At 46.3% G+C, this 23,877-nt stretch overlaps 2 protein-coding genes across 2 annotated transcripts; one reads left to right on the top strand and one right to left on the bottom strand.

The window, feature by feature from the left end:
• Positions 1-433: 433 nt before the first annotated feature.
• On the bottom strand, positions 434-17,965 carry LOC117728870 (Golgi apparatus protein 1-like). The gene is made up of 26 exons (XM_034529798.1): positions 17,582-17,965; positions 15,318-15,347; positions 14,110-14,196; positions 13,745-13,960; positions 13,234-13,437; positions 13,083-13,154; positions 12,815-13,001; positions 12,405-12,622; positions 11,602-11,723; positions 11,175-11,276; positions 10,771-10,924; positions 10,544-10,681; positions 9,301-9,387; positions 9,150-9,212; positions 8,839-8,952; positions 8,253-8,341; positions 6,066-6,183; positions 5,883-5,975; positions 4,850-4,987; positions 4,648-4,771; positions 4,251-4,393; positions 3,648-3,749; positions 2,004-2,111; positions 1,750-1,870; positions 1,555-1,661; positions 434-734 (listed from the first exon to the last, which is right to left on the bottom strand). The coding sequence occupies exons 1-26, from the start codon at positions 17,963-17,965 to the stop codon at positions 567-569; spliced, it is 3,489 nt and encodes a 1,162-aa protein (XP_034385689.1). The 3' UTR covers positions 434-566.
• Positions 17,966-19,057: 1,092 nt separating this feature from the next.
• Positions 19,058-22,410, top strand: LOC117728887 (troponin I, fast skeletal muscle-like). The gene is made up of 6 exons (XM_034529810.1): positions 19,058-19,159; positions 19,341-19,409; positions 20,040-20,168; positions 20,344-20,433; positions 21,122-21,298; positions 22,324-22,410. The coding sequence occupies exons 1-6, from the start codon at positions 19,058-19,060 to the stop codon at positions 22,408-22,410; spliced, it is 654 nt and encodes a 217-aa protein (XP_034385701.1).
• Positions 22,411-23,877: the final 1,467 nt, after the last annotated feature.

Below are 23,877 nucleotides of genomic sequence, written 5' to 3'. Positions count from 1 at the left end.
CCTCATGGTGGACTTCATGGTGGACTTCATGGTGGACTTCATGGTGGACTTCATGGTGGACCTCATGGTGGACTTCATGGTGGACCTCATAGTGGACCTCATGGTGGACCTCATGGTGGACCTCATGGTGGACTTCATGGTGGACTTCATGGTGGACCTCATGGTGGACTTCATGGTGGTTTGGAAAGCAACGAGCACGTCTCAAAGATTTAAACCACAAAGAGTTTGAGTTTCCGTCCTCGAGTCTCAAGGAAACGACTTCCTGTTGCTCAACGTGCTTCATTTAAATATCGAGGGGGGGGGGGGGGGGGGCAGCAGCCATCAGTCATCATCCCAAAAAACATCCTGGGGGAGGGGGGGGGGGGGGGGGGCAGCAGCCATCAGTCATCATCCCAAAAAACATCCTGGGGGGGAGGGGGTGGAATATTATCCTTAAAGAAAAAATAATGTTATTCTCTTTTTGCAAAACGAGGAGCTCCAGATGACGACGAGGGCCGGATGGCTGGTCTGAGGAGGAGGGGCAGGAGGAGGGAGGGGGAGGAGTCTTATCACGAGGCCACGCCCCTCTACCGGTCCTTCAGTTCTCTCGTCACCTGCTTGGTGATGCGGCCGCACAGCAGCCCGACCAGGAAGAGGACGCACACGCTCAGAGCGATCATGAGCAGGATGTAGTTCTTGGAGGGCGACGTCATCACCTGCACGGCCAGGTCTGAGAAGCCCTCTGCTGGCGCCACCTGCAGGGCGGAGGGGGGCGGGGTTACCACGGTGACGAAGACACGGTCCCGGGACAACTCGTCACATGACAACGACCCTAAAGCGTCCCCTGCATTATGGTCTGTTTGACTCCAAATGACCATAATTTACTAAATGAACTCTAATGTTTACAATGTGGGAATAAATCAAGAGAAGTAGAGTCATTTATATAGACTTCTATACAACCAGAGGAGTCGCTCCCTGGTGGTCAGTAGAGAGAATGCAGCTTTAACACATGAAGCATAGACTTCTATACAACCAGAGGAGTCGCCCCCTGGTGGTCAGGAGAGAGAATGCAGCTTTAACACATGAAGCATAGACTTCTATACAACCAGAGGAGTCGCCCCCTGGTGGTCAGGAGAGAGAATGCAGCTTTAACACATGAAGCATAGACTTCTATACAACCAGAGAAGTCGCCCACTGGTTGTCAGTAGAGAGAATGCAGCTTTAACACATGAAGCATAGACTTCTATACAACCAGAGGAGTCGCCCCTGGTGGTCAGGAGAGAGAATGCAGCTTTAACACATGAAGCATAGACTTCTATACAACCAGAGGAGTCGCCCCCTGGTGGTCAGGAGAGAATGCAGCTTTAACACATGAAGCATAGACTTCTATACAACCAGAGGAGTCGCCCCCTGGTGGTCAGGAGAGAGAATGCAGCTTTAACACATGAAGCATAGACTTCTATACAACCAGAGGAGTCGCCCCCTGGTGGTCAGGAGAGAGAATGCAGCTTTAACACATGAAGCATAGACTTCTATACAACCAGAGGAGTCGCCCCCTGGTGGTCAGGAGAGCACCTTTGCAGCGTAGCTCCACATGTCGATGCGGTCCTGAAGTCTCTTCTTGCACTCCGGCTGCAGACGAACCCTCTTGTCCTGCAGCGCCTCCATCAGACACGACATCTCTGGAACACACACACACACACACACACACACACAATCAAATAAAGGTGGTTCTCCACAGATGTGGATGTGCTGCGTGAGAGAACCCACGTCGGCCTCGGCCCGGCGTGATGGCGGCACAGTGGTGTTTGAGGTCCAGGGCGCACGCCGTGTGAAGGACCGGGTCCACGAAGATGTCCGCCTTGCTCTCCTTCAGCATGTTCAGGACCTCCTGCAGGAAGACGGCTGACTTATAAAGTTTTACCTCTATTATTATTATTATTTATATATATATATATATATATATATATATATATATATATATTTAAAGATACTTTTGGGAACCATAATTAATATAATTGGACCTTTTTACAGGCTTCCTGTTTGATTTTCAGCAGGTTGACCTTCAGACACTCCTCAACCTGACCGGTCTGCTCCTGGGCGGCGGCCTCCTCCATACACAGCCTGGAGATCTGAGGAGGGAGGAGACGAGGAAACGTGAGAGGAGACGAGGAAACGGTGAGAGGAGAGAGGAGATGAGGAAACGGTGAGAGGACACGAGGAAACGGTGAGAGGAGACGAGGAAACGGTGAGAGGAGATGAGGAAACGGTGAGAGGAGAGAGGAGATGAGGAAACGGTGAGAGGACACGAGGAAACGGTGAGAAGAGACGAGGAAACGGTGAGAGGACACGAGGAAACGGTGAGAGGAGACGAGGAAACGGTGAGAGGAGAGAGGAGACGAGGAAACGGTGAGAGGACACGAGGAAACAGTGAGAGGACACGAGGAAACGGTGAGAGGACACGAGGAAACGGTGAGAGGAGATGAGGAAACGGTGAGAGGACACGAGGAAACGGTGAGAGGAGACGAGGAAACGGTGAGAGGACACGAGGAAACGGTGAGAGGACACGAGGAAACGGTGAGAGGACACGAGGAAACGGTGAGAGGAGACGAGGAAACGGTGAGAGGAGACGAGGAAACGGTGAGAGGAGACGAGGAAACGGTGAGAGGAGAGAGGAGATGAGGAAACGGTGAGAGGACACGAGGAAACAGTGAGAGGAGACGAGGAAACGGTGAGAGGAGAGAGGAGATGAGGAAACGGTGAGAGGAGACGAGGAAACGGTGAGAGGACACGAGGAAACGGTGAGAGGAGACGAGGAAACGGTGAGAGGAGACGAGGAAACGGTGAGAGGAGAGAGGAGACGGTGAGAGGACACGAGGAAACAGTGAGAGGACACGAGGAAACGGTGAGAGGAGATGAGGAAACGGTGAGAGGAGACGAGGAAACGGTGAGAGGAGATGAGGAAACGGTGAGAGGAGAGAGGAGACGAGGAAACGGTGAGAGGACACGAGGAAACGGTGAGAGGACACGAGGAAACGGTGAGAGGAGACGAGGAAACGGTGAGAGGAGATGAGGAAACGGTGAGAGGACACGAGGAAACGGTGAGAGGACACGAGGAAACGGTGAGAGGAGATGAGGAAACGGTGAGAGGAGACGAGGAAACGGTGAGAGGAGATGAGGAAACGGTGAGAGGAGACGAGGAAACGGTGAGAGGACATGAGGAAACGGTGAGAGGACATGAGGAAACGGTGAGAGGAGATGAGGAAACGGTGAGAGGACACGAGGAAACGGTGAGAGGAGATGAGGAAACGGTGAGAGGAGATGAGGAAACGGTGAGAGGACACGAGGAAACGGTGAGAGGACACGAGGAAACAAAACGAGAGGAGAGGACGATAAAAGGCAGAAATAAGAATCGGGAAGTAAAGAAACAGTTGATTTGATTCAGAGAAATAAAGCATAGTTAAGGTGTGTGTGTGTGTGTGTGTGTGTGTGTGTGTGTGTGTGGGGTGTGTGTGGCGTGTGTGTGTGTGTGTGTGTGTGTGTGTGTGTGGGGTGTGTGTGGCGTGTGTGTGTGTGTGTGTGTGTGTGTGTGTGTGTGTGTGTGTGTGTGTGTGTGTGTGTGTGTGTGTGTGTGTGTGTGTGTGTGTGTGGTGTGTGTGTGTGTGTACCTCGTCCGTGCAGTGCATCTGCAGCTGCGGGTCGAGTCGGTAGTCGAGCGCCGACTCCTGAAGAATCACTCGGATCTGGTCTTCACAGTCTGGAGACAACCTCTAGAACCAGCACAGAGGAACCCATGAAGAACAGAACCAGAGGAACCCATGAAGAACAGAACCAGAGGAACACATGAAGAACAGAACCAGAGGAACCCATGAAGAACAGAACCAGAGGAACACATGAAGAACAGAACCAGAGGAACCCATGAAGAACAGAACCAGAGGAACACATGATGAACAGAACCAGAGGAACCCATGAAGAACAGAACCAGAGGAACCCATGAAGAACAGAACCAGAGGAACACATGAAGAACAGAACCAGAGGAACACATGAAGAACAGAACCAGAGGAACCCATGAAGAACAGAACCAGAGGAACACATGATGAACAGAACCAGAGGAACCCATGAAGAACAGAACCAGAGGAACCCATGAAGAACAGAACCAGAGGAACACATGAAGAACAGAACCAGAGGAACACATGAAGAACAGAACCAGAGGAACACATGAAGAACAGAACCAGAGGAACCCATGAAGAACAGAACCAGAGGAACCTCACCTGGTCGGCGTACTTCAGCTTCAGGCAGGAGATCACCTGACCCTCCAGCTCGCTGTCGTCACTCGCCTTGTTCAGGATCGGCTGGCAGAACTTTGGGATGTCGGCTCGGCAAGATTTCCTCAACACAGGGTTCAACCTGTAGTCTGGAGGAGAGGAGGAGGAGGAGGAGAGGAGAGAGGAGGAGGAGAGGGAGGAGGAGGAGGAGGAGAAGGAGAGAGGAGGAGAGAGGAGAGGAGAGGAGAGGAGAGGAGAGGAGAGGGAGGAGGAGGAGGAGAGAAGAGTCATGGAGGTGAACGTTCTCCTCCTCCTCCTCTCCTCCTCCTCCTCCTCCTCCTCCTCCTCCTCCTCCTCCTCCTCTCCTCTCCTCCTCTCCTCTCCTCTCCTCCTCCTCACTGACCCGTGTTCTGCGTGATCTGCCTCTTGGTGATCATCTGTTTGCATTTGGGGTCCATCAGCTCGCTGTTCTTGTTCTGCTTCAGACACTGAAGAACGTTCCTGGCGTCGGCGTCGGTGCAGAACCGCTGAGAAGATTATAGAACCATCATGAGAACGAACACACACACACACACACACACACACACACACACACACACACACACCTTGATCATCTGCTTGCAGACCCTCATCAGCTGGTAGTCCAGCTCGGGGTCGGTCATCTCGACCTCCTGCAGCCTGAAGATCCGCTGGTGGCAGCGCTGACTGAGCTGCTTCTTCTGCTCCTTCAGACACTCGATCATCTGAGGAGGAGGAGGAGGAGGAGGAAGAAGAAGAAGAGGAGGAGGAAGAAGAAGCAGGAGGAGGTGGAAGAAGAGGTGGAAGAAGAAGAAGAAGAAGAGGAGGAAGAAGAGAAGAAGCAGGAGGAGGTAGAAGAAGAGGAGGAGGAAGAGGAGAAGCAGCAGGAGGAGGTGGAAAAAGAGGAGGAGGAAGAAGAAGAAGAAGAGGAGGAAGAAGAAGAAGCAGGAAGAGGAGGAGCAGGAGGAAGAAGAGGAGGAGGAGGAAGAAGAAGAAGAAGAAGAAGAAGAAGAAGAAGCAGGAGGAGGTGGAAGAGGAGGAGGAGGAGGAGCAGGAGGAAGAAGAGAAAAAGCAGGAGGAGGTGGAAGAAGAGGAGGAGAAAGAAGAAGAAGAAGAAGAGGAGGAAGAAGAAGAAGCAGGAGGAGGTGGAAGAAGAGGAGGAGGAAGAGGAGGAGCAGGAAGAAGAAGAGAAGAAGCAGGAGCAGGAGGAAGAAGAGGAGGAAGAAGAAGAAGAAGAAGAAGAAGAAGAAGAAGAAGAAGAAGAGGAAGAAGAAGAAGCAGGAGGAGGTGGAAGAGGAGGAGGAAGAGGAGGAGCAGGAGGAAGAAGAGAAAAAGCAGGAGGAGGTGGAAGAAGAGCAGGAGAAGGAGGAAGAGGAGGAGCAGGAGGAAGAAGAGAAGAAGCAGGAGGAGGAAAACGAGAAGGAGGAGAGGAGGAGCAGGAGGAAGAGGAGAAGAAGCAGGAGGAGGTGGAAGAAGAGGAGGAGAAGGAGGAAGAGCAGGAGTAGGAAGAGGAGAAGAAGCAGGAGGAGGAAAACGAGAAGGAGGAGAGGATGAGCAGGATGAGCAGCAGGTTAACACCACGAACATGAACAGGAGGTCTCGGTTCCTGTGGTTCCTCACCTGAGCGTTCCCGAAGGCCACGTTGGGACACAGGCGGCTGATGTCGGACTTACACGGGTCGTACAGCTCTGGTTCCAACCGGATGTCCTCCGACTGAGAGGGAGCACAGCGTCAGTGTGTGTGTGTGTGTGTGTGTGTGTGTGTGTGTGTGTGTGTGTGTGTGTGTGTGTGTGTGTGTGTTACCATCTCCAGCTCCTCCACCCGCAGCTGTTTACGACATTTCAGTGACACCCGCTGCTCCCGGGCCTCCTGCAGCGTGTCGTTCTTCACGGTGGTGCTGAGACAGATGACCACGTCCACCCTGAGAGGGGGCGGAGCCAGCTGTCAGTTTCTGAAGGACCCTGGTGCTCAGAGACACTACCACTTTAGTCCACAGGGGGCACCAGAACCAACACTACCACTTTAGTCCACAGGGGGCACCAGAACCAACACTACCACTTTAGTCCACAGGGGGCGCCAGAACCAACACTACCACTTTAGTCCACAGGGGGCACCAGAACCAACACTACCACTTTAGTCCACAGGGGGCACCAGAACCAACACTACCACTTTAGTCCACAGGGGGCACCAGAACCAACACTACCACTTTAGTCCACAGGGGGCACCAGAACCAACACTACCACTTTAGTCCACAGGGGGCACCAGAACCATCACTACCACTTTAGTCCACAGGGGGCACCAGAACCAACACTACCACTTTAGTCCACAGGGGGCACCAGAACCACCACTACCACTTTAGTCCACAGGGGGCACCAGAACCAACACTACCACTTTAGTCCACAGGGGGCACCAGAACCAACACTACCACTTTAGTCCACAGGGGGCACCAGAACCAACACTACCACTTTAGTCCACAGGGGGCACCAGAACCACCACTACCACTTTAGTCCACAGGGGGCACCAGAACCACCACTACCACTTTAGTCCACAGGGGGCACCAGAACCACCACTACCACTTTAGTCCACAGGGGGCACCAGAACCACCACTACCACTTTAGTCCACAGGGGGCACCAGAACCACCACTACCACTTTAGTCCACAGGGGGCACCAGAACCACCACTACCACTTTAGTCCACAGGGGGCACCAGAACCAACACTACCACTTTAGTCCACAGGGGGCACCAGAACCAACACTACCACTTTAGTCCACAGGGGGCACCAGAACCAACACTACCACTTTAGTACACAGGGGACACCAGAACCAACACTACCACTTTAGTCCACAGAGGGCACCAGAACCAACACTACCACTTTAGTCCACAGGGGGCACCAGAACCACTACTACCACTTTAGTCCACAGGGGGCACCAGAACCACCACTACCACTTTAGTCCACAGGGGGCACCAGAACCACCACTACCACTTTAGTCCACAGGGGGCACCAGAACCAACACTACCACTTTAGTCCACAGGGGGAACTAGAACCATCACTACCACTTTAGTCCACAGGGGGCACCAGAACCACCAATACCACTTTAGTCCACAGGGGGCACCAGAACCAACACTACCACTTTAGTCCACAGGGGGCACCAGAACCAACACTACCACTTTAGTCCACAGGGTCACCAGAACCACCACTACCACTTTAGTCCACAGGGGGCACCAGAACCACCACTACCACTTTAGTCCATAGGGGGCGACAGAACCATCACTACCACTTTAGTCCACAGGGGGCACCAGAACCACCACTACCACTTTAGTCCACAGGGGGCACCAGAACCACCACCACTTTAGTCCACAGGGGGCACCAGAACCAACACTACCACTTTAGTCCACAGGGGGCACCAGAACCATCACTACCACTTTAGTCCACAGGGGGCACCAGAACCACCACTACCACTTTAGTCCACAGGGGGCACCAGAACCACTACTACCACTTTAGTCCACAGGGGGCACCAGAACCATCACTACCACTTTAGTCCACAGGGGGCACCAGAACCACCACTACCACTTTAGTCCACAGGGGGCACCAGAACCAACACTACCACTTTAGTCCACAGGGGGCACCAGAACCAACACTACCACTTTAGTCCACAGGGGGCGCCAGAACCAACACTACCACTTTAGTCCACAGGGGGCACCAGAACCACCACTACCACTTTAGTCCACAGGGGGCACCAGAACCACTACTACCACTTTAGTCCACAGGGGGCACCAGAACCATCACTACCACTTTAGTCCACAGGGGGCACCAGAACCACCACTACCACTTTAGTCCACAGGGGGCACCAGAACCAACACTACCACTTTAGTCCACAGGGGGCACCAGAACCAACACTACCACTTTAGTCCACAGGGGGCGCCAGAACACTACATGAAAGTTCGTCGTTGTAACTTTAAGTTTCCAGTTTTCATGGACATCAAACTCACTTCTTCTTGATGTTTGGACACAAGCGGAGAACGTCCTCCTTACAGGCCATCTTGAACTTATAGGAGAACCGGAAGTCCTTCATCTGGACCTGAAAGTTGAGCATCACTCATATTAAACAACCACAGCGAGAACGCTTCTCTCTCTTTGTAACAACTCAACATAAAGCTTCAGTCCTCTGGATACGAGCACGACGGTGTTTACAGGAACTGTAATATGTCATATACAATATATAACATACATATAATATACAACTACAATCTTAAAGAAAAGCCTTACATGTATATTAATAGAAATGAATGTCAAATACAAACCTTTAACTGGAAACACTCATTTTAAAGGTTACATTGAAAGCACCAATTAAGAAACGTGAGAAATACTTATTTTTTTTGGAATAAAGTGTTTGTTTTAATAAACAGACGGAAATAAAAAAAACAAAATATATAATCACTTTAAATCTGAGCCGAAGCTTTACTGAAATCTGTTCTCAGGTCAGTAAGATTTCATCGGGACTGAAAAACAGTTCGACTTTTTGTTTTGTTTATTGAAGAACTTAAAAGTGTTGTTGTCGTTGTCACGGTAACTGACCAGCTGGAAGTGTGTAACACCGACCGCACACTTGTCGTTCATCTCCTTCTGGTGTTTGTTCTGAACCAAACACTCCATCAGGTCACCGGTATCGATCTGGATGTCAGCTACGTCCTACACACACACACACACACACACACGAAACAAACACACTTGCAGTCTAGAGTCCTGCTTCATTACACAGATGCAAAACAGGACAAGTCCCAACAATCTACAATATTCAACCTTCAGGAGAAAGAATATATATAAATAAATGTATATATTTATAAAAATGTATATATATAAATAAATATTTATCTTCATGTACTCACGTGGCAGTGGGCCTGAGTGACGGGTTCACAGGCCCGGATGAGCAGAGCGTCGATCTGGACGTCCTGCAGCCAACGGAGAGCAAAACAGGAAGTTCAACGCGTGGAGGAGAAGAAAAAAGAAACACTCGACCATTATATTAATATTAATGACCTCTGACTCCAGCTCGGTCAGGTTGCCCACGACCTCCCTGCAGGCCGAGACCAGGTCCTCCAAGTGGTCCTGCAGGCACTCCAGCTCCTACACACACACACACACACACACACACACACACACACACACACACACACACACACACACACACACACACACACACACACACACACACACACACACACACACACACACACACACACACACACACACACACACACACACACACACACACACACACACACACACACACACACACACACACACACACACACACACACACACACACACACACACACACGTTAGAGGAGTCGTCCCCTGGTGGTCAGTAGAGAGAATGCAGCTTTAACACATGAAGCATAGACTTCTATAAGACCAGAGGAGTCGCCCCCTGGTGGTCAGTAGAGAGAATGCAGCTTTAACACATGAAGCATAGACTTCTATACAACCAGAGGAGTCGCCCCCTGGTGGTCAGTAGAGAGAATGCAGCTTTAACACATGAAGCATAGACTTCTATACAACCAGAGGAGTCGCCCCCTGGTGGTCAGTAGAGAGAATGCAGCTTTAACTTATGAAGCATAGACTTCTATACAACCAGAGTCGCCCCCTGGTGGTCAGGAGAGAGAACGCAGCTTTAATACATGAAGCATAGACTTCTATACGACCAGAGGAGTCGCCCCCTGGTGGTCAGTAGAGAGAATGCAGCTTTAACACATGAAGCATAGACTTCTATACAACCAGAGGAGTCGCCCCCTGGTGGTCAGTAGAGAGAATGCAGCTTCAACACATGAAGCATAGACTTCTATACAACCAGAGGAGTCGCCCCCTGGTGGTCAGGAGAGAGAATGCAGCTTTAACACATGAAGCATAGACTTCTATACGACCAGAGGAGTCGCCCCCTGGTGGTCAGGAGAGAGAATGCAGCTTTAACACATGAAGCATAGACTTCTATACGACCAGAGGAGTCGCCCCCTGGTGGTCAGTAGAGAGAATGCAGCTTTAACACATGAAGCATAGACTTCTATACGACCAGAGGAGTCGCCCCCTGGTGGTCAGGAGAGAGAATGCAGCTTTAACACATGAAGCATAGACTTCTATACAACCAGAGGAGTCGCCTCCTGGTGGTCAGGAGAGAGAATGCAGCTTTAACACATGAAGCATAGACTTCTATACGACCAGAGGAGTCGCCCCCTGGTGGTCAGGAGAGAGAATGCAGCTGGTGGTATCAGTGTGGGTTCCTCACCTGTCCAGCGTCCGTCTTCTCGCTGCACCACTTGCCGAGGTCGGTCATGCAGCGTTTCTGCAGGTCGGGGTCCAACTTCACATCCAGCGCCCTCTGGTGGAGAATCCTCTGAACCTCCACCTTACAGTCCCGAGATAACTGCAAACACACCGTTTCTTTACCAATAGATCTCACATTACTCCGCGCCACACAGTTCCTGTAATTAACGAGAGAGGTCCTCATCCTACCCTCCGTCCCTGCTCCTCCGTCCGGTAGGCGTGGCGGTACAAGCAGGAGAACACGGCGCCCGGCGGCATCAGCTCGCCGGTCTCGTTCCACCCGTGCGTGTGGCAGAGTCGAGCGGCGTCACCCTGACACTTCTTATACAGGACGGGGTCCAGTCTGACACACAGAACCACACAGAACCACCACACAGAGAACCGCTTTACAAAACTGACAAGATCAAAGTCTTTCATTTATGAATCTAACATTTGCGGGATTAAAAAAAATAAGAGAAAATATTTATATATATCTAATCTCAATCATCTAGATTGATAAATAGCACTACAGGCCAAAGGAGAAATATGTATTGTTCATTTTGGGGTGAACTGTCCCTTTAAGAGACAGAATTGTCCACACTGTGAAGACTCACTTCCAGTCTCTGGAGATGAAGTACTGAAGCTCCAACAGCCGGTGCTCACAGTCCTCCACCATCTTCTCTGTGTACAGGTGCTCCATCAGGCACGACAGGATCCTACACACACACACACACACACACACACACACACTTTTCAGAGCTAAATGTGTTCAAGAATGTACATAAATCAAAATTATTAAGTCATAAAATACACACTGTGTACGCGTGCGTGTGTGTTTGTACTTGTGTGCACCTGTGTGTGTGTACGTGTTTGTGTGTGTACGTGTGTGTGTGTACATGTGTGTGTGTTTGTACTTGTGTGCACCTGTGTGTGTGTACGTGCGTGCGTGTGTACGTGTGTGCACCTGTGTGTGTACGTGTTTGTGTGTGTACGTGTGTGTGTGTGTGTGTACGTGTGTGTGTGTACGTGTGTGTGTCTCACATGGGGTCTCCGTTGCGGATGTGCTTGCAGGCGGTCTGGATGACGGCCTCACACGCCTCGTTGAGCGCGCGGTCGATCCGGTAGTCGGCGCCGGGGTCGGCCGACTGGATCAAAGTCTGCAGCTGCAGAGGAGGAACATTAAAGGTCATTAGAGGTCACTGTATTAGGAACATTAAAGGTCATTAGAGGTCACTGTATTAGGAACATTAAAGGTCATTAGAGGTCACTGTATTAGGAACATTAAAAGGTCATTAGAGGTCACTGTATTAGGAACATTAAAAGGTCATTAGAGGTCACTGTATTAGGAACATTAAAGGTCATTAGAGGTCACTGTATTAGGAACATTAAAAGGTCATTAGAGGTCACTGTATTAGGAACATTAAAAGGTCATTAGAGGTCATTGTATTAGGAACATTAAAGGTCATTAGAGGTCATTGTATTAGGAACATTAAAAGGTCATTAGAGGTCATTGTATTAGGAACATTAAAGGTCATTAGAGGTCATTGTATTAGGAACATTAAAAGGTCATTAGAGGTCATTGTATTAGGAACATTAAAGGTCATTAGAGGTCATTGTATTAGGAACATTAAAAGGTCATTAGAGGTCATTGTATTAGGAACATTAAAGGTCATTAGAGGTCATTGTATTAGGAACATTAAAAGGTCATTAGAGGTCACTGTATTAGGAACATTAAAAGGTCATTAGAGGTCATTGTATTAGGAACATTAAAAGGTCATTAGAGGTCACTGTATTAGGAACATTAAAAGGTCATTAGAGGTCATTGTAGTGTAGCGGTGACTCACGGCGCTCTGGCAGACGCCGTCCACGGTGGCGCTGCGGTCGCCGCGTCCGATCCTCATGAGGCAGTGCAGCGTGCGGCCCTTGCGGTGCAGGCCGGCGCAGTGGCCCTCGATCTCCGCCCGGCAGTGCAGCACGATCTCCGGGCTCAGGGAGAAGTCCTCCATCAGCATCCGCCTGTAGTCCAGCATCTCGCCCTGACACTCGCCGCTGACCGGGCGGCCTGCGGCGTGCGGGAATCGAACCGTTACCCGCACATTTCAAAACCCCCAGCTGGCCTTTGATGACGCCATAACGATAAACAATGTGTAATATCTGGCTCTTTAGCTACTAAATACTAATAACAGGTTTATCCAAGTATATAATTTGCTGCTGCAGCTTTAAATGAGGTGTGACTCCGCCCCCCCCCCCTCACCGCGGTGCACCGCCGCCTCCAGGCACAGCAGCAGGTAGGACAGCCGGGCCTCGCGGGCCCGCGGCAGGTTGGAGTCCAGGCTGCAGCGCTGCTTCCTCAGGTCCACCTTGCAGGCTTTGGCCAGAGAGTAACTGACCCGGTAGTCCTGGGAGATCAGCTTCTGACGGGTGGTGAGGGCGTCCCGGCACTGGAGGGGGGGGAGGGGGGGGGGGGGGTTAGAGACCGGAATCAAGCGCGCCCGTGACCCCTAGACGATGGCTGCTCCTACCTTGTCCGACATGGCCTCCTCGAACTTGTGATTGAACAGACACTTGTAGACCTTCCCTTCTCCGGCCTGAGTCTGAGGAGCCACGAGAGATCAGCTGTTAGCGGCACGAAGACGGACGTTTTATTTTGAAAATATTAAAACTCCGACTCACGTTCTGGCAGAACCTCTCGCGGTCGTCTCTGCAGGAGAAGTAAAGATGGCGGTCGAGGTGGAAGTCGTCCGACGACAGCTCCGCCACCCGCAGGATGGCCCTCTGGCACTCCTCTCTGATTGGACGGACGTGATCCTGTTGCTCCGCCTCCCTCACCAGCGCCTTCTCCAGACAGGCGATGACCTCGCCCTGGGAGTGCACGTCCTGAGGAAGAGGAGGTGAGTCACGAGGAAGAGGGGGTGAGTCACGAGGAAGAGGGGGTGAGTCACGAGGAAGAGGAAGAGGGGGTGAGTCACGAGGAAGAGGGATTACAAAAATATAAATAATGATTAAAACTTACATTTAAGTGTTTCTCACACACACACACACACACACACACACACACACACACACACACACACACACACACACACACACACACACACACACACACACACACACACACACACACACACACACACACACACACACACACACACACACACACACACACACACACACACACACACACCTTGTGCCCCACGGTGACGCTGCCACAGTGCAGCGCGTTGATGTCCTCTCTGCATTTGTCCATGAAGCCACAGATCAGCCGGTAGTCGCTGAACACGATGCTGGTCATCTTGGTGATGTACTGGTTGCACTGGTACTCGCTCACGTTGCCGCGGTGATCCACCAGGCAGGACACCAGGTAGCCCCTCCCCCGCTCCTCCTCGTTGCACTCCTTTATCTGTGGAGACACACTGCGTCTCACTTCTGACACACACCCATTTGTCTCTGATGATTTTGGAAGTAGTTTTCATTCACGAGACATGAAGATTAAAACAACGTTGGTCTCTCAACAACTCGACAGGGAATTGAACCATTGTGCTCACTGACCTCAGCGATGGTGCTCTTGCAGACCTCCGTGGCCACCGACTCAAACTTTGGATCCGTGGTGAGGTTGAGTTTATAGTTCCACAGCAGCTGAGAGAAGAAGAACGTTTCAGGAGAGGTTAGTGTCTGCATGAGGAGTCGCCCCCTGGTGGTCAGGAGAGAGAATGCAGCTTTAACACATGAAGCATAGACTTCTATACAACCAGAGGAGTCGCCCCCTGGTGGTCAGGAGAGAGAATGCAGCTTTAACACATGAAGCATAGACTTCTATACAACCAGAGGAGTCGCCCCCTGGTGGTCAGGAGAGAGAATGCAGCTTTAACACATGAAGCATAGACTTCTATACAACCAGAGGAGTCGCCCCCTGGTGGTCAGGAGAGAGAATGCAGCTTTAACACATGAAGCATAGACTTCTATACAACCAGAGGAGTCGCCCCCCTGGTGGTCAGGAGAGAGAACGCAGCTTTAACACATGAAGCATAGACTTCTATACAACCAGAGGAGTCGCCCCCTGGTGGTCAGGAGAGAGAACGCAGCTTTAACACATGAAGCATAGACTTCTATACAACCAGAGGAGTCGCCCCCTGGTGGTCAGGAGAGAGAATGCAGCTTTAACACATGAAGCATAGACTTCTATACAACCAGAGGAGTCGCCCCCTGGTGGTCAGGAGAGAGAATGCAGCTTTAACACATGAAGCATAGACTTCTATACAACCAGAGGAGTCACCCCCTGGTGGTCAGGAGAGAGAATGCAGCTTTAACACATGAAGCATAGACTTCTATACAACCAGAGGAGTCGCCCCCTGGTGGTCAGGAGAGAGAATGCAGCTTGTGTAATGTGTAACCTTCTTCTCTCCATTCCCAACAGGAAGGATTTCAACAGAGACTTATGTCTAAATAAATAGATTTTAAAAAATTAACTTCAAGCCCATCCGGGGACAACAGACTGGTCCTCTCACGGTTAATCACTAAATCAATAAACTATAACACAATGCTTCATAGCATCCTGAAACAACAGTCACGTCGCATGGCTTTATTATTTATTATTCTTTAGATTCTCTCTTTCTGTCCGTCTGTATTGTTGCATTTGTTGTTTCCCCTCCAGTTGCAACACAACAGCTGACGCCCCGAAAATAACACAGAACCGGTGTGTGTGTGTGTGTGTGTGTGTGTGTGTGTGTGTGTGTGTGTGTGTGTGTGTGAATACTTACATGATTACAGTCAGGAGCGATCTCAGATTCCTGCAGAAAGAAAAGAGAGAAAGAAGTCAAATGTCACTCTGGGCAAAGATGGAGTGCTAGAAAATAAGAGAAAACACAAAATATATATTTATGTATGTATGTATGTATGTATATATAGATATAGATAGATAGATAGATAGATATAGAGCTTCTCTCACAGCTGCATGTCACTTGTTAGTAAAACAATAAATACATTTAAAAAAAGATACGAAAGCTCGACCATAAAACCCACAACTTCTGATTTTTAGCATCTTTTCCCTTTAAAGTTTCAGAGGAACAAATGCAAAGAGGAAACGGACCAGCAGAGGCCTCCAGGATTTAAAAAAGGACCAAATTAGTGAGACTATGAGTTATTGATTAACTCACAAGCGCTGTCTCCCTCCCACACACACACACACACACACACACAGTGGAGACAGAGGCTAATTGTGCGTCCGGGGTCACGTGACCAGACATCACAGAGGAGCTAATGTGTCACCGAGTTGTGAAACCAACAACAAAAGCTTTATTGTGGAGTCTTTCCAACGTCTTCCAGCTCTCCTTCACAGCGTGACTTCATGAAGAGGATGAACCGCCGTCCTCCATCTTCGGCCTCCTTCGTGGGGACGCTCCTCTCTCGAGTCGGAGGAGAGCAAACAAAGAGACGACAAAAACACACAAAACTAACGTGTATCGGAACACGAGCGGCCGGAAGCCGGCGATCTCCGCTATCTAAGAGCAGGAAGTGGCTGAATGGAGACGGAGTCTATGGGATGGTTGCGTGATGAGATGCTAATGTTATGTAATGTTTAGCATGTTTGAGTATTTTCACCCAAATTTTTATATTTAAAAAATATTTATCACAAATAATAAAAAGGAAAATTCAAATTCAAATTCAAAAGTGCTCTTCGTGGCTGAATTATTATGAAAACCTTTCAGGAGAAAAATAAAACAAATAAGACTACTGTATTAATATGAAATGAATAATAAATAAATACGTTTTTTTTAAAGATAACTTTTGAAAAGGCCTGAGAAATGTAATTATACAATATTATTAAAAGTAGAAACTAAATAATAAGAATTCAGCATTGAAACATTTTGTTACGTTTCTTTATTTCCTCTCATCTTGTAAACGACCTGTCAATCAGAAAGTCTCCATAATTACTTTATTCACCTGGACTCATGTGGGGATCAATAAAGGTTTATCGCATCTTATCGGCAAAGTGACTCCCTGTCCAGCAGTTAGTTTACAACCACGATCAAATAAATACTCAAACTGCCCTGTAACCGCACGCCGCTTTACTGTGTGTGTGTGTGTGTGTGTGTGTGTGTGTGTGTGTGTGTGTGTTTCCCTGGAGAAGAGTCCGATTTATAAGAGCCATTTACCTCTTCAGGAGGCCACAGCTGTTCATAGAGTTACAGCGATGTAATTATCTCAGTAAAGTGTGTGTGTGTGTGTGTGTGTGTGTGTGTGTGTGTGTGTGTGTGTACCCACAGTGAGCCATTGCTTAAATTCCTTTAAGTGTCAGTGTAAACCTAGGGGTTGGATATTAAACAAATACAAGTGTGATAAATGATTAAAATCGATTATCAAAACTGTTTCTCCGCCGGATTCATTTAATCCTGCTGTGTTTTTGTTGTTGTTGTTTTGTTTTTTACAGATAATCTAATTCAGCAGTTAACTGAATAAATGAACTCTGAAAAATAAGAAATGATTAACTAAATGTTCAGGGGGGACTAAAAGCTTGACTACAGCATGTAATACATGCACTAACATATAAAGTTAAATAAATAAAGCAGTACTATGTTTTGTTTATAAGTCAAACTCTTATATTAGTATCCACCTGTAATTACTGTTGACTCATTTAAATATTTAAACTGCTTCTATCCGTCACTCCACTATAATCTTGCATCATTTAATCTTCTGGAGGAATTAAATCAACGTGGATTACTAATGATGATAATAATAATAATAATAATACATTTTATTTGCACAGCTCTTTAAAAAAGGTACGTAAGGCACTCTAAAGAGTAAAAACAGAAACAATAACATTATTTAATTATTAATTATTTAAAACATAAACAAGAGCAGATTGAGTTAACCTGCGCGTGCGCGTCGCTCGGACACTGACGCAGGTGTGGATGCTCACATCTGCATCAGCGTCCCGCAGCGTGGATCCAAACCACCGGGCGACACACCGGGCAGATGCCCCGACAGATGCCCCCCCCCCCCCCCCCTCGGGGCGGCCGCTTACCTCTCTGCGGTCCTGCAGGCACTCCAGCACGGCCAGGTTGTTGGTCCAGGTGTGTTTGGGACAGAGGCGGGTCAGGTCCCCCTGGCAGGCCTCCTCCTCCGACAGCTTCCAGCCGGTCGCCCTTCGAGGCGGAGAGGCCCCGGCGACGACGGCGGCTGCTGTGGCGACGGCGGCGGCGGCGGCGGCATCGTCTGCGGTTGCAGCTGCGGCGGCAGGTGCATCCCGGTCCGGGGGGTCCGCGGCCCTGAGGCCGGGCGGGTTGGGCGGCTCGGCCGGGGGGCCGCCGGCCGCCTTCGAGCCGAGGACGGAGGAGCCGAAGCCGCAGAGACACACGGACGACAACAGCAGCGGCAGCAGCAGCCGAGAGTAACTGTACGCCGCCATCTTCGCACCACTGACAAGCTGATGCTGATGAGGCTGCATCACTTCCGGTCGGAGTTCACAATAAGAGCGGTTCACGCCAGAGGAAATGCACAACTTCCGGTTATTTTATTTACAATTTATAATCTGGTAAACGGTAAAATAAGATATTTTAGCGTATAAAATATACAATTAATTAATTATTTACAAGCAATAAATACAAATTCTGCATTAAAAAAAATGTAACAGACTGTTCTGGATTCACAATCTTACCATGGAATATGTTTTTAATAAAAAAGCACATTTATTAATTAGTCAGAAAAGTTTAGTTTATTCGTGTTTTGGTTTAGCTTTTACTCACTTTGCTGTTATTTATTTATTTGTATTGTTTTCTTTACTTTTGTTGTACAAATGTGAAATGTGGTTTATGTTTAAAAGCTGAGAAAATTAGATTTTAAACTATACTGGAAGAGAATGTGTGTGTGTGTGTGTCCTCCCCGTTTGAGCAGCTGAATAAACTGGGAACCAGTCAGCGCAATAAATCCTCCCAGTTTAGAGCTGCCAGCTGCTGGGAGGCTTTTTCTGGTTCAGCACCACGCTCTCAGAGGTAGTGATTTTATTTTGAAGGTATATTTTATATTTTACGTGACTTTAATTTCTCTTACAAAGCTACGATTGTATTTTAATATGTTTTGTGACATCTCGTTACTCTCACTCATCTCTGGAAAACGTGTTTTTCTTTGTGGACGTCTTCATATCCACTGAATGAACCAAACAAACAGATGAAAAGGAGCCGTCAGCTGTTCCAGACGTCAGCTGAGTTGACTCAGAGGAATCCCTCCACGGTTTAGTTGAAGATCCTCTTTTATTAATATAAAAGGTCTTTTAGGAGAATAAACTGATATGAGACATCTCCTCCTGATGGCAGAGTCGATGAGTCATGTTCAGTCCGGTTGAATGATTACAGCATCTATCAGGTCCCTCTTCAGGTTTTACTCAGACTTTTAAAACAAATCCAAAGGCCGAAAACAATGTTTTACTCTGTTGGTTCACATCTTTAAGAAAAAGAAGTTCATAAAACGACTAAAAGTCATCAGGTCGTCACTTTGTCTAAAGATGCTTCCAGAAGAAACGTTGCTGAAGAGCGTTTTTTTTGTTCCAGGCTCTCAGCTGCTGCCGTCGACCCCTCGGCCCCTGGAGTTCAACCGACAACTGCTTGCTGGTCCACACACACACACACACACACACACACACACACACACACGTATATATATATATATAAGGAGAACAGAGAGCTGTGGTATTTCCATTCATCTCTCAGGAACCAGGATGGCGGAGTAAGTCCTGCTCTGACCCGAGGAAACTTTCTCTGAAATATGAAAAGAATCTTATTCATTAGTTTTTATTTTCTTCCTTCGTGTTTCTCTGCAGGAAGAAGATGTCGTCGGGCCGGAGGAACCAGCTCAAGGTGGAGTAGGATAACCCAAACTAACCCAACCTAACCCAACCCAACCCTTCTGAACTAGACGGCTGGCTCGCCATCAGACACTGCGGGGGCAAAAGGATAAACATTTTGAATGTTTTAATATTTTCTGACACATTTTTTTGAATGAAATAATTATACTAATAATCGTAAAAAATATATATATTTTGTATTTTTTTAATAATAATTAGTTTAATATTATTTCTATTAAAACCAGGATGTTAATGAAGATTGGTATTATTTAAAAAGTACCCGCACTATAAAGCAGCGCTGACTGATGGAAAGGTTGATTCATTTCTCGATAACGGTTTACATCAAAATGTAACTTGTTTACTCCTCGTAAATAATAATAATAATAATACGAGTTGTATACTTTTGTGTGAATTAATTACTTTAATCAAGAACTTAAGTGCAAAAATAATCAGATTGTATGAGAAGTTTGAGTATATGTTAATTATTATCAATTGTTCCTCCTCCTCCTCCCCTCAGAGTTTGCTTCTTTTATATTATAAAAGAAGCAAACTCTGAGGGAAGGATAGTTAGTTTATCATAGAACAGAAATACATTAAAGTTAATTAAAATTAAAAAAAATAAAACCTCCCCCACCCCCCTCAGAGCTTGCTGCTGCAGATTGGCCAGGCGTTGCAGGAGGAGGAGGCGTGGGAGGCCGAGCGGCAGAAGGTGAAGCACATGGAGGAGCACTGCCCCGGTTTCTCCTTCCCAGGAGACCTCCAGGATCTCCAGGTAACCCCCCCCCCCCCCCCCCCCCGCAGCCAGAAACAAACATGGCTGGTGCATCATGGGAGAAAAAAGAATCCCATGCTAAAATAACACAGCCCATAACTGTTGTCAATATGTTCAATAAAGTTGTTTTCAACCCCTCCCCCCCCCCCCCCCCCCCCACTTCTACAAAAATAAGGAGTTGTGCCGAAAACTTCACAAGCAGATTGATCTGGTGGACGAGGAGCGATACGACATGGAGGTCAAGGTCACAAAGTCCAACAAGGAGGTACGTCTCTGTTTTTAAGGGTCATTTTTAATATCTTTTTTAATCACTCCTTAAACTAGAAAATACTGTCAACAGCCATAAAAAAAATCTATTTTTTCCATGTTTTTATTAATAAATGTATAAATGAGTCTCTGAATGCTGTGTGAACAAACCCCTCCGTATAAAGCTTCATAATATATAGTTTTTATTAATAAATGTGTATAAATGTGTCTTTGAATGCTGTGTGAACAAAACCCTCTGCATAAAGCTTTATAATATATAGTTTTTAAAACATGACCTCATAAATATCACCATGAAACTTCATCACTGACATTAAGAGGAGTTATTGTATTACAAGTGTTATGAAATGTTATGTTTAAACATTAAAATGAGACATTAGTTAATGGTAAGTTTTGTTAGATTGATGAGAAATCTTCGGATGCAAACAGACAAAGTAATAAAATAAACACCTGAATGTATATTCTGGATGTTTTCTTTCACCTCTAGTCTGAAACCAATCCATTAAAACAATAATGCCTCCTCTTAACCAACATTTTATTTCCATATAAAGTTTCAGCCCACTGAACAAATCTACGCCATCTTTATATACCAACCGGGGCTATTACCCTTTAAATATGAAGGGTATATATATATATATATCAAATTGTTTAGTGGGCGTATCGGTCTGAATAACTGTCGGCTCTGTCAGATCGAGGACCTGAAGATCAAGGTCCAGGACCTGAAGGGGAAGTTCAAGAAGCCGGTCCTGAAGCGGGTGCGGATGTCGGCCGACGCCATGCTGGCCGCTCTGCTGGGCTCCAAGCACAAAGTGTCCATGGACCTGAGGGGAAACCTGAAGCAGGTCAAGAAGGAGGTGAAAGAGGAGGTGGGTGCTTCCAGACTTCACATCAGACCACCACACTTAAAGGACTCCTCTGAATGCTGTGGTTTCATCTCTGAAAGTAGACTTTGGAACACCAAACCACCTGGAGCCGCTCATTGTTCTCTTTATTCAATGTTCTCTTTGCTCATTGTTGTCAATGTTCTCTTTGCTCATTGTTCTCTTTGCTCAATGTTCTGTTTGTTCAATGTTCTCTTTGCTCATTGTTGTCAATGTTCTCTTTGCTCAATGTTCTGTTTGCTCATTGTTGTCAATGTTCTCTTTGTTCAATGTTCTCTTTGCTCATTGTTATCAATGTTCTCTTTGCTCACTGTTCTCTTTGTTCAATGTTCTCTTTGCTCATTGTTGTCAATGTTCTCTTTGCTCACTGTTCTCTTTGCTCATTGTTCTCTTCGCTCAATGTTCTCTTTGCTCAATGTTCTGTTTGCTCATTGTTGTCAATGTTCTCTTTGCTCAATGTTCTCGTTGCTCACTGTTCTCTTTGCTCATTGTTGTCAATGTTCTCTTTGTTCAATGTTCTCTTTGCTCAATGTTATCAATGTTCTCTTTGTTCAATGTTTTCTTTGCTCAATGTTCTCTTTGCTCAATGTTCTCTTTGCTCATTGTTGTCAATGTTCTCTTTGCTCAATGTTATGTTTGCTCATTGTTGTCAATGTTCTCTTTGTTCAATGTTCTCTTTGCTCAATATTCTCTTTGCTCAATGTTCTGTTTGCTCATTGTTGTCAATGTTCTCTTTGCTCAATGTTCTCTTTGCTCAATGTTATGTTTGCTCATTGTTGTCAATGTTCTCTTTGTTCAATGTTCTCTTTGTTCAATGTTCTCTTTGCTCAATGTTGTCAATGTTCTCTTTGTTCAATGTTCTCTTTGTTCAATGTTTTCTTTGCTCAATGTTCTCTTTGCTCAATGATCTTTGCTCAATGTTCTCTTTGCTCAATGTTCTCTTTGCTCAATGATCTTTGCTCAATGTTCTCTTTGCTCAATGTTCTGTTTGCTCATTGTTCTCTTTGCAGGAGAAGGCGACCGGCGACTGGAGGAAGAGCATCGAAGACAAGTCCGGGATGGGCGGCCGGAAGAAGATGTTCGAGAGCGAGGCGTAAACAGCAGCTTGTTGTTCTTCTGTTTACCAGTTTCATCCATTCATGTGTGTTGTGAGTTTATGTTGCTGGCGATGTGCTTCAGTGATCAAATAAATAAATGGTGTGGCGCTTTCCTGGAGTTGATGAATTGTGAAATAGTAGAAGGTTCTTTATTGTAATTCAAAAACAATTTGATGACATGCAAAGTATCATTCATTTCATGACAACATTTAACAGATGTTCAGCGGTTTTCAAAAAATTACCACTGTAAACCAACATTTCATAGAAAAAAATATAGTCACTATATACGCTATATATAGACAGCCTAGCTAGTTAGCGTCTTTGAGACGAGCCCACCGGTGTTACGGTTACACAGGCGATAAATATCCGATCACTACTAACTTATAGCCTCATGTTTGAATAGATATTTAAACACTACTAACTTATAGCCTCATGTTTGTATAAATATTAGAACACTACTAACTTATAGCCTCATGTTTGTATAAATATTAGAACACTACTAACTTATAGCCTCATGTTTGTATAAATATTAGAACACAACTAACTTATAGCCTCATGTTTGTATAAATATTTAAACACTACTAACTTATAGCCTCATGTTTGTATAAATATTAGAACACAACTAACTCATAGCCTCATATTTGAATAAATATTAGATCACTACTAACTCATAGCCTCATGTTTGAATAAATATTAGAACACAACTAACTCATAGCCTCATATTTGTATAAATATTAGAACACTACTAACTTATAGCCTCATGTTTGTATAAATATTAGAACACTATTAACTTATAGCCTCATGTTTGTATAAATATTAGAACACTACTAACTTATAGCCTCATGTTTGTATAAATATTAGAACACTATTAACTTATAGCCTCATGTTTGTATAAATATTAGAACACTACTAACTTATAGCCTCATGTTTGTATAAATATTAGAACACTATTAACTTATAGCCTCATGTTTGTATAAATATTAGAACACTACTAACTTATAGCCTCATGTTTGAATAAATATTTAAACACTACTAACTTATAGCCTCATGTTTGTATAAATATTAGAACACTACTAACTTATAGCCTCATGTTTGTATAAATATTAGAACACTATTAACTTATAGCCTCATGTTTGTATAAATATTAGAACACTACTAACTTATAGCCTCATGGTTGTATAAATATTAGAACACTATTAACTTATAGCCTCATGTTTGTATAAATATTAGAACACTATTAACTTATAGCCTCATGTTTGTATAAATATTTAAACACTACTAACTTATAGCCTCTTGTTTGTATAAATATCAGAACACTACTAACTCATAGCCTCATGTTTGAATAAATATTTAAACACTACTAACTTATAGCCTCATGTTTGTATAAATATTAGAACACTACCAACTTATAGCCTCATGTTTGTATAAATATTAGAACACTATTAACTTATAGCCTCATGTTTGTAT

This window comes from Cyclopterus lumpus, chromosome 3 (assembly GCF_009769545.1).
Source record: "Cyclopterus lumpus isolate fCycLum1 chromosome 3, fCycLum1.pri, whole genome shotgun sequence".
NCBI classification, from domain to species: domain Eukaryota; kingdom Metazoa; phylum Chordata; class Actinopteri; order Perciformes; family Cyclopteridae; genus Cyclopterus; species Cyclopterus lumpus.
This window is presented reverse-complemented; position numbering and strand designations above follow the sequence as displayed.

Coding starts and splice junctions, on each gene's coding strand:
- LOC117728870 (XM_034529798.1), bottom strand. CDS start 17,965: ATGGCGGCGTACAGTTACTCTCGGCTGCTGCTGCCGCTGCTGTTGTCG. Junction 13,438..13,744: donor GCGTCACCGTGGGGCACAAG/GTGTGTGTGTGT, acceptor CCTCTTCCTCAG/GACGTGCACTCCCAGGGCGA. Junction 1,871..2,003: donor AACAGGAAGCCTGTAAAAAG/GTCCAATTATAT, acceptor GTCTTCCTGCAG/GAGGTCCTGAACATGCTGAA.
- LOC117728887 (XM_034529810.1), top strand. CDS start 19,058: ATGCTTCCAGAAGAAACGTTGCTGAAGAGCGTTTTTTTTGTTCCAGGC. Junction 19,160..19,340: donor AGTTCAACCGACAACTGCTT/GCTGGTCCACAC, acceptor CTTATTCATTAG/TTTTTATTTTCTTCCTTCGT. Junction 21,299..22,323: donor AGAAGGAGGTGAAAGAGGAG/GTGGGTGCTTCC, acceptor TTCTCTTTGCAG/GAGAAGGCGACCGGCGACTG.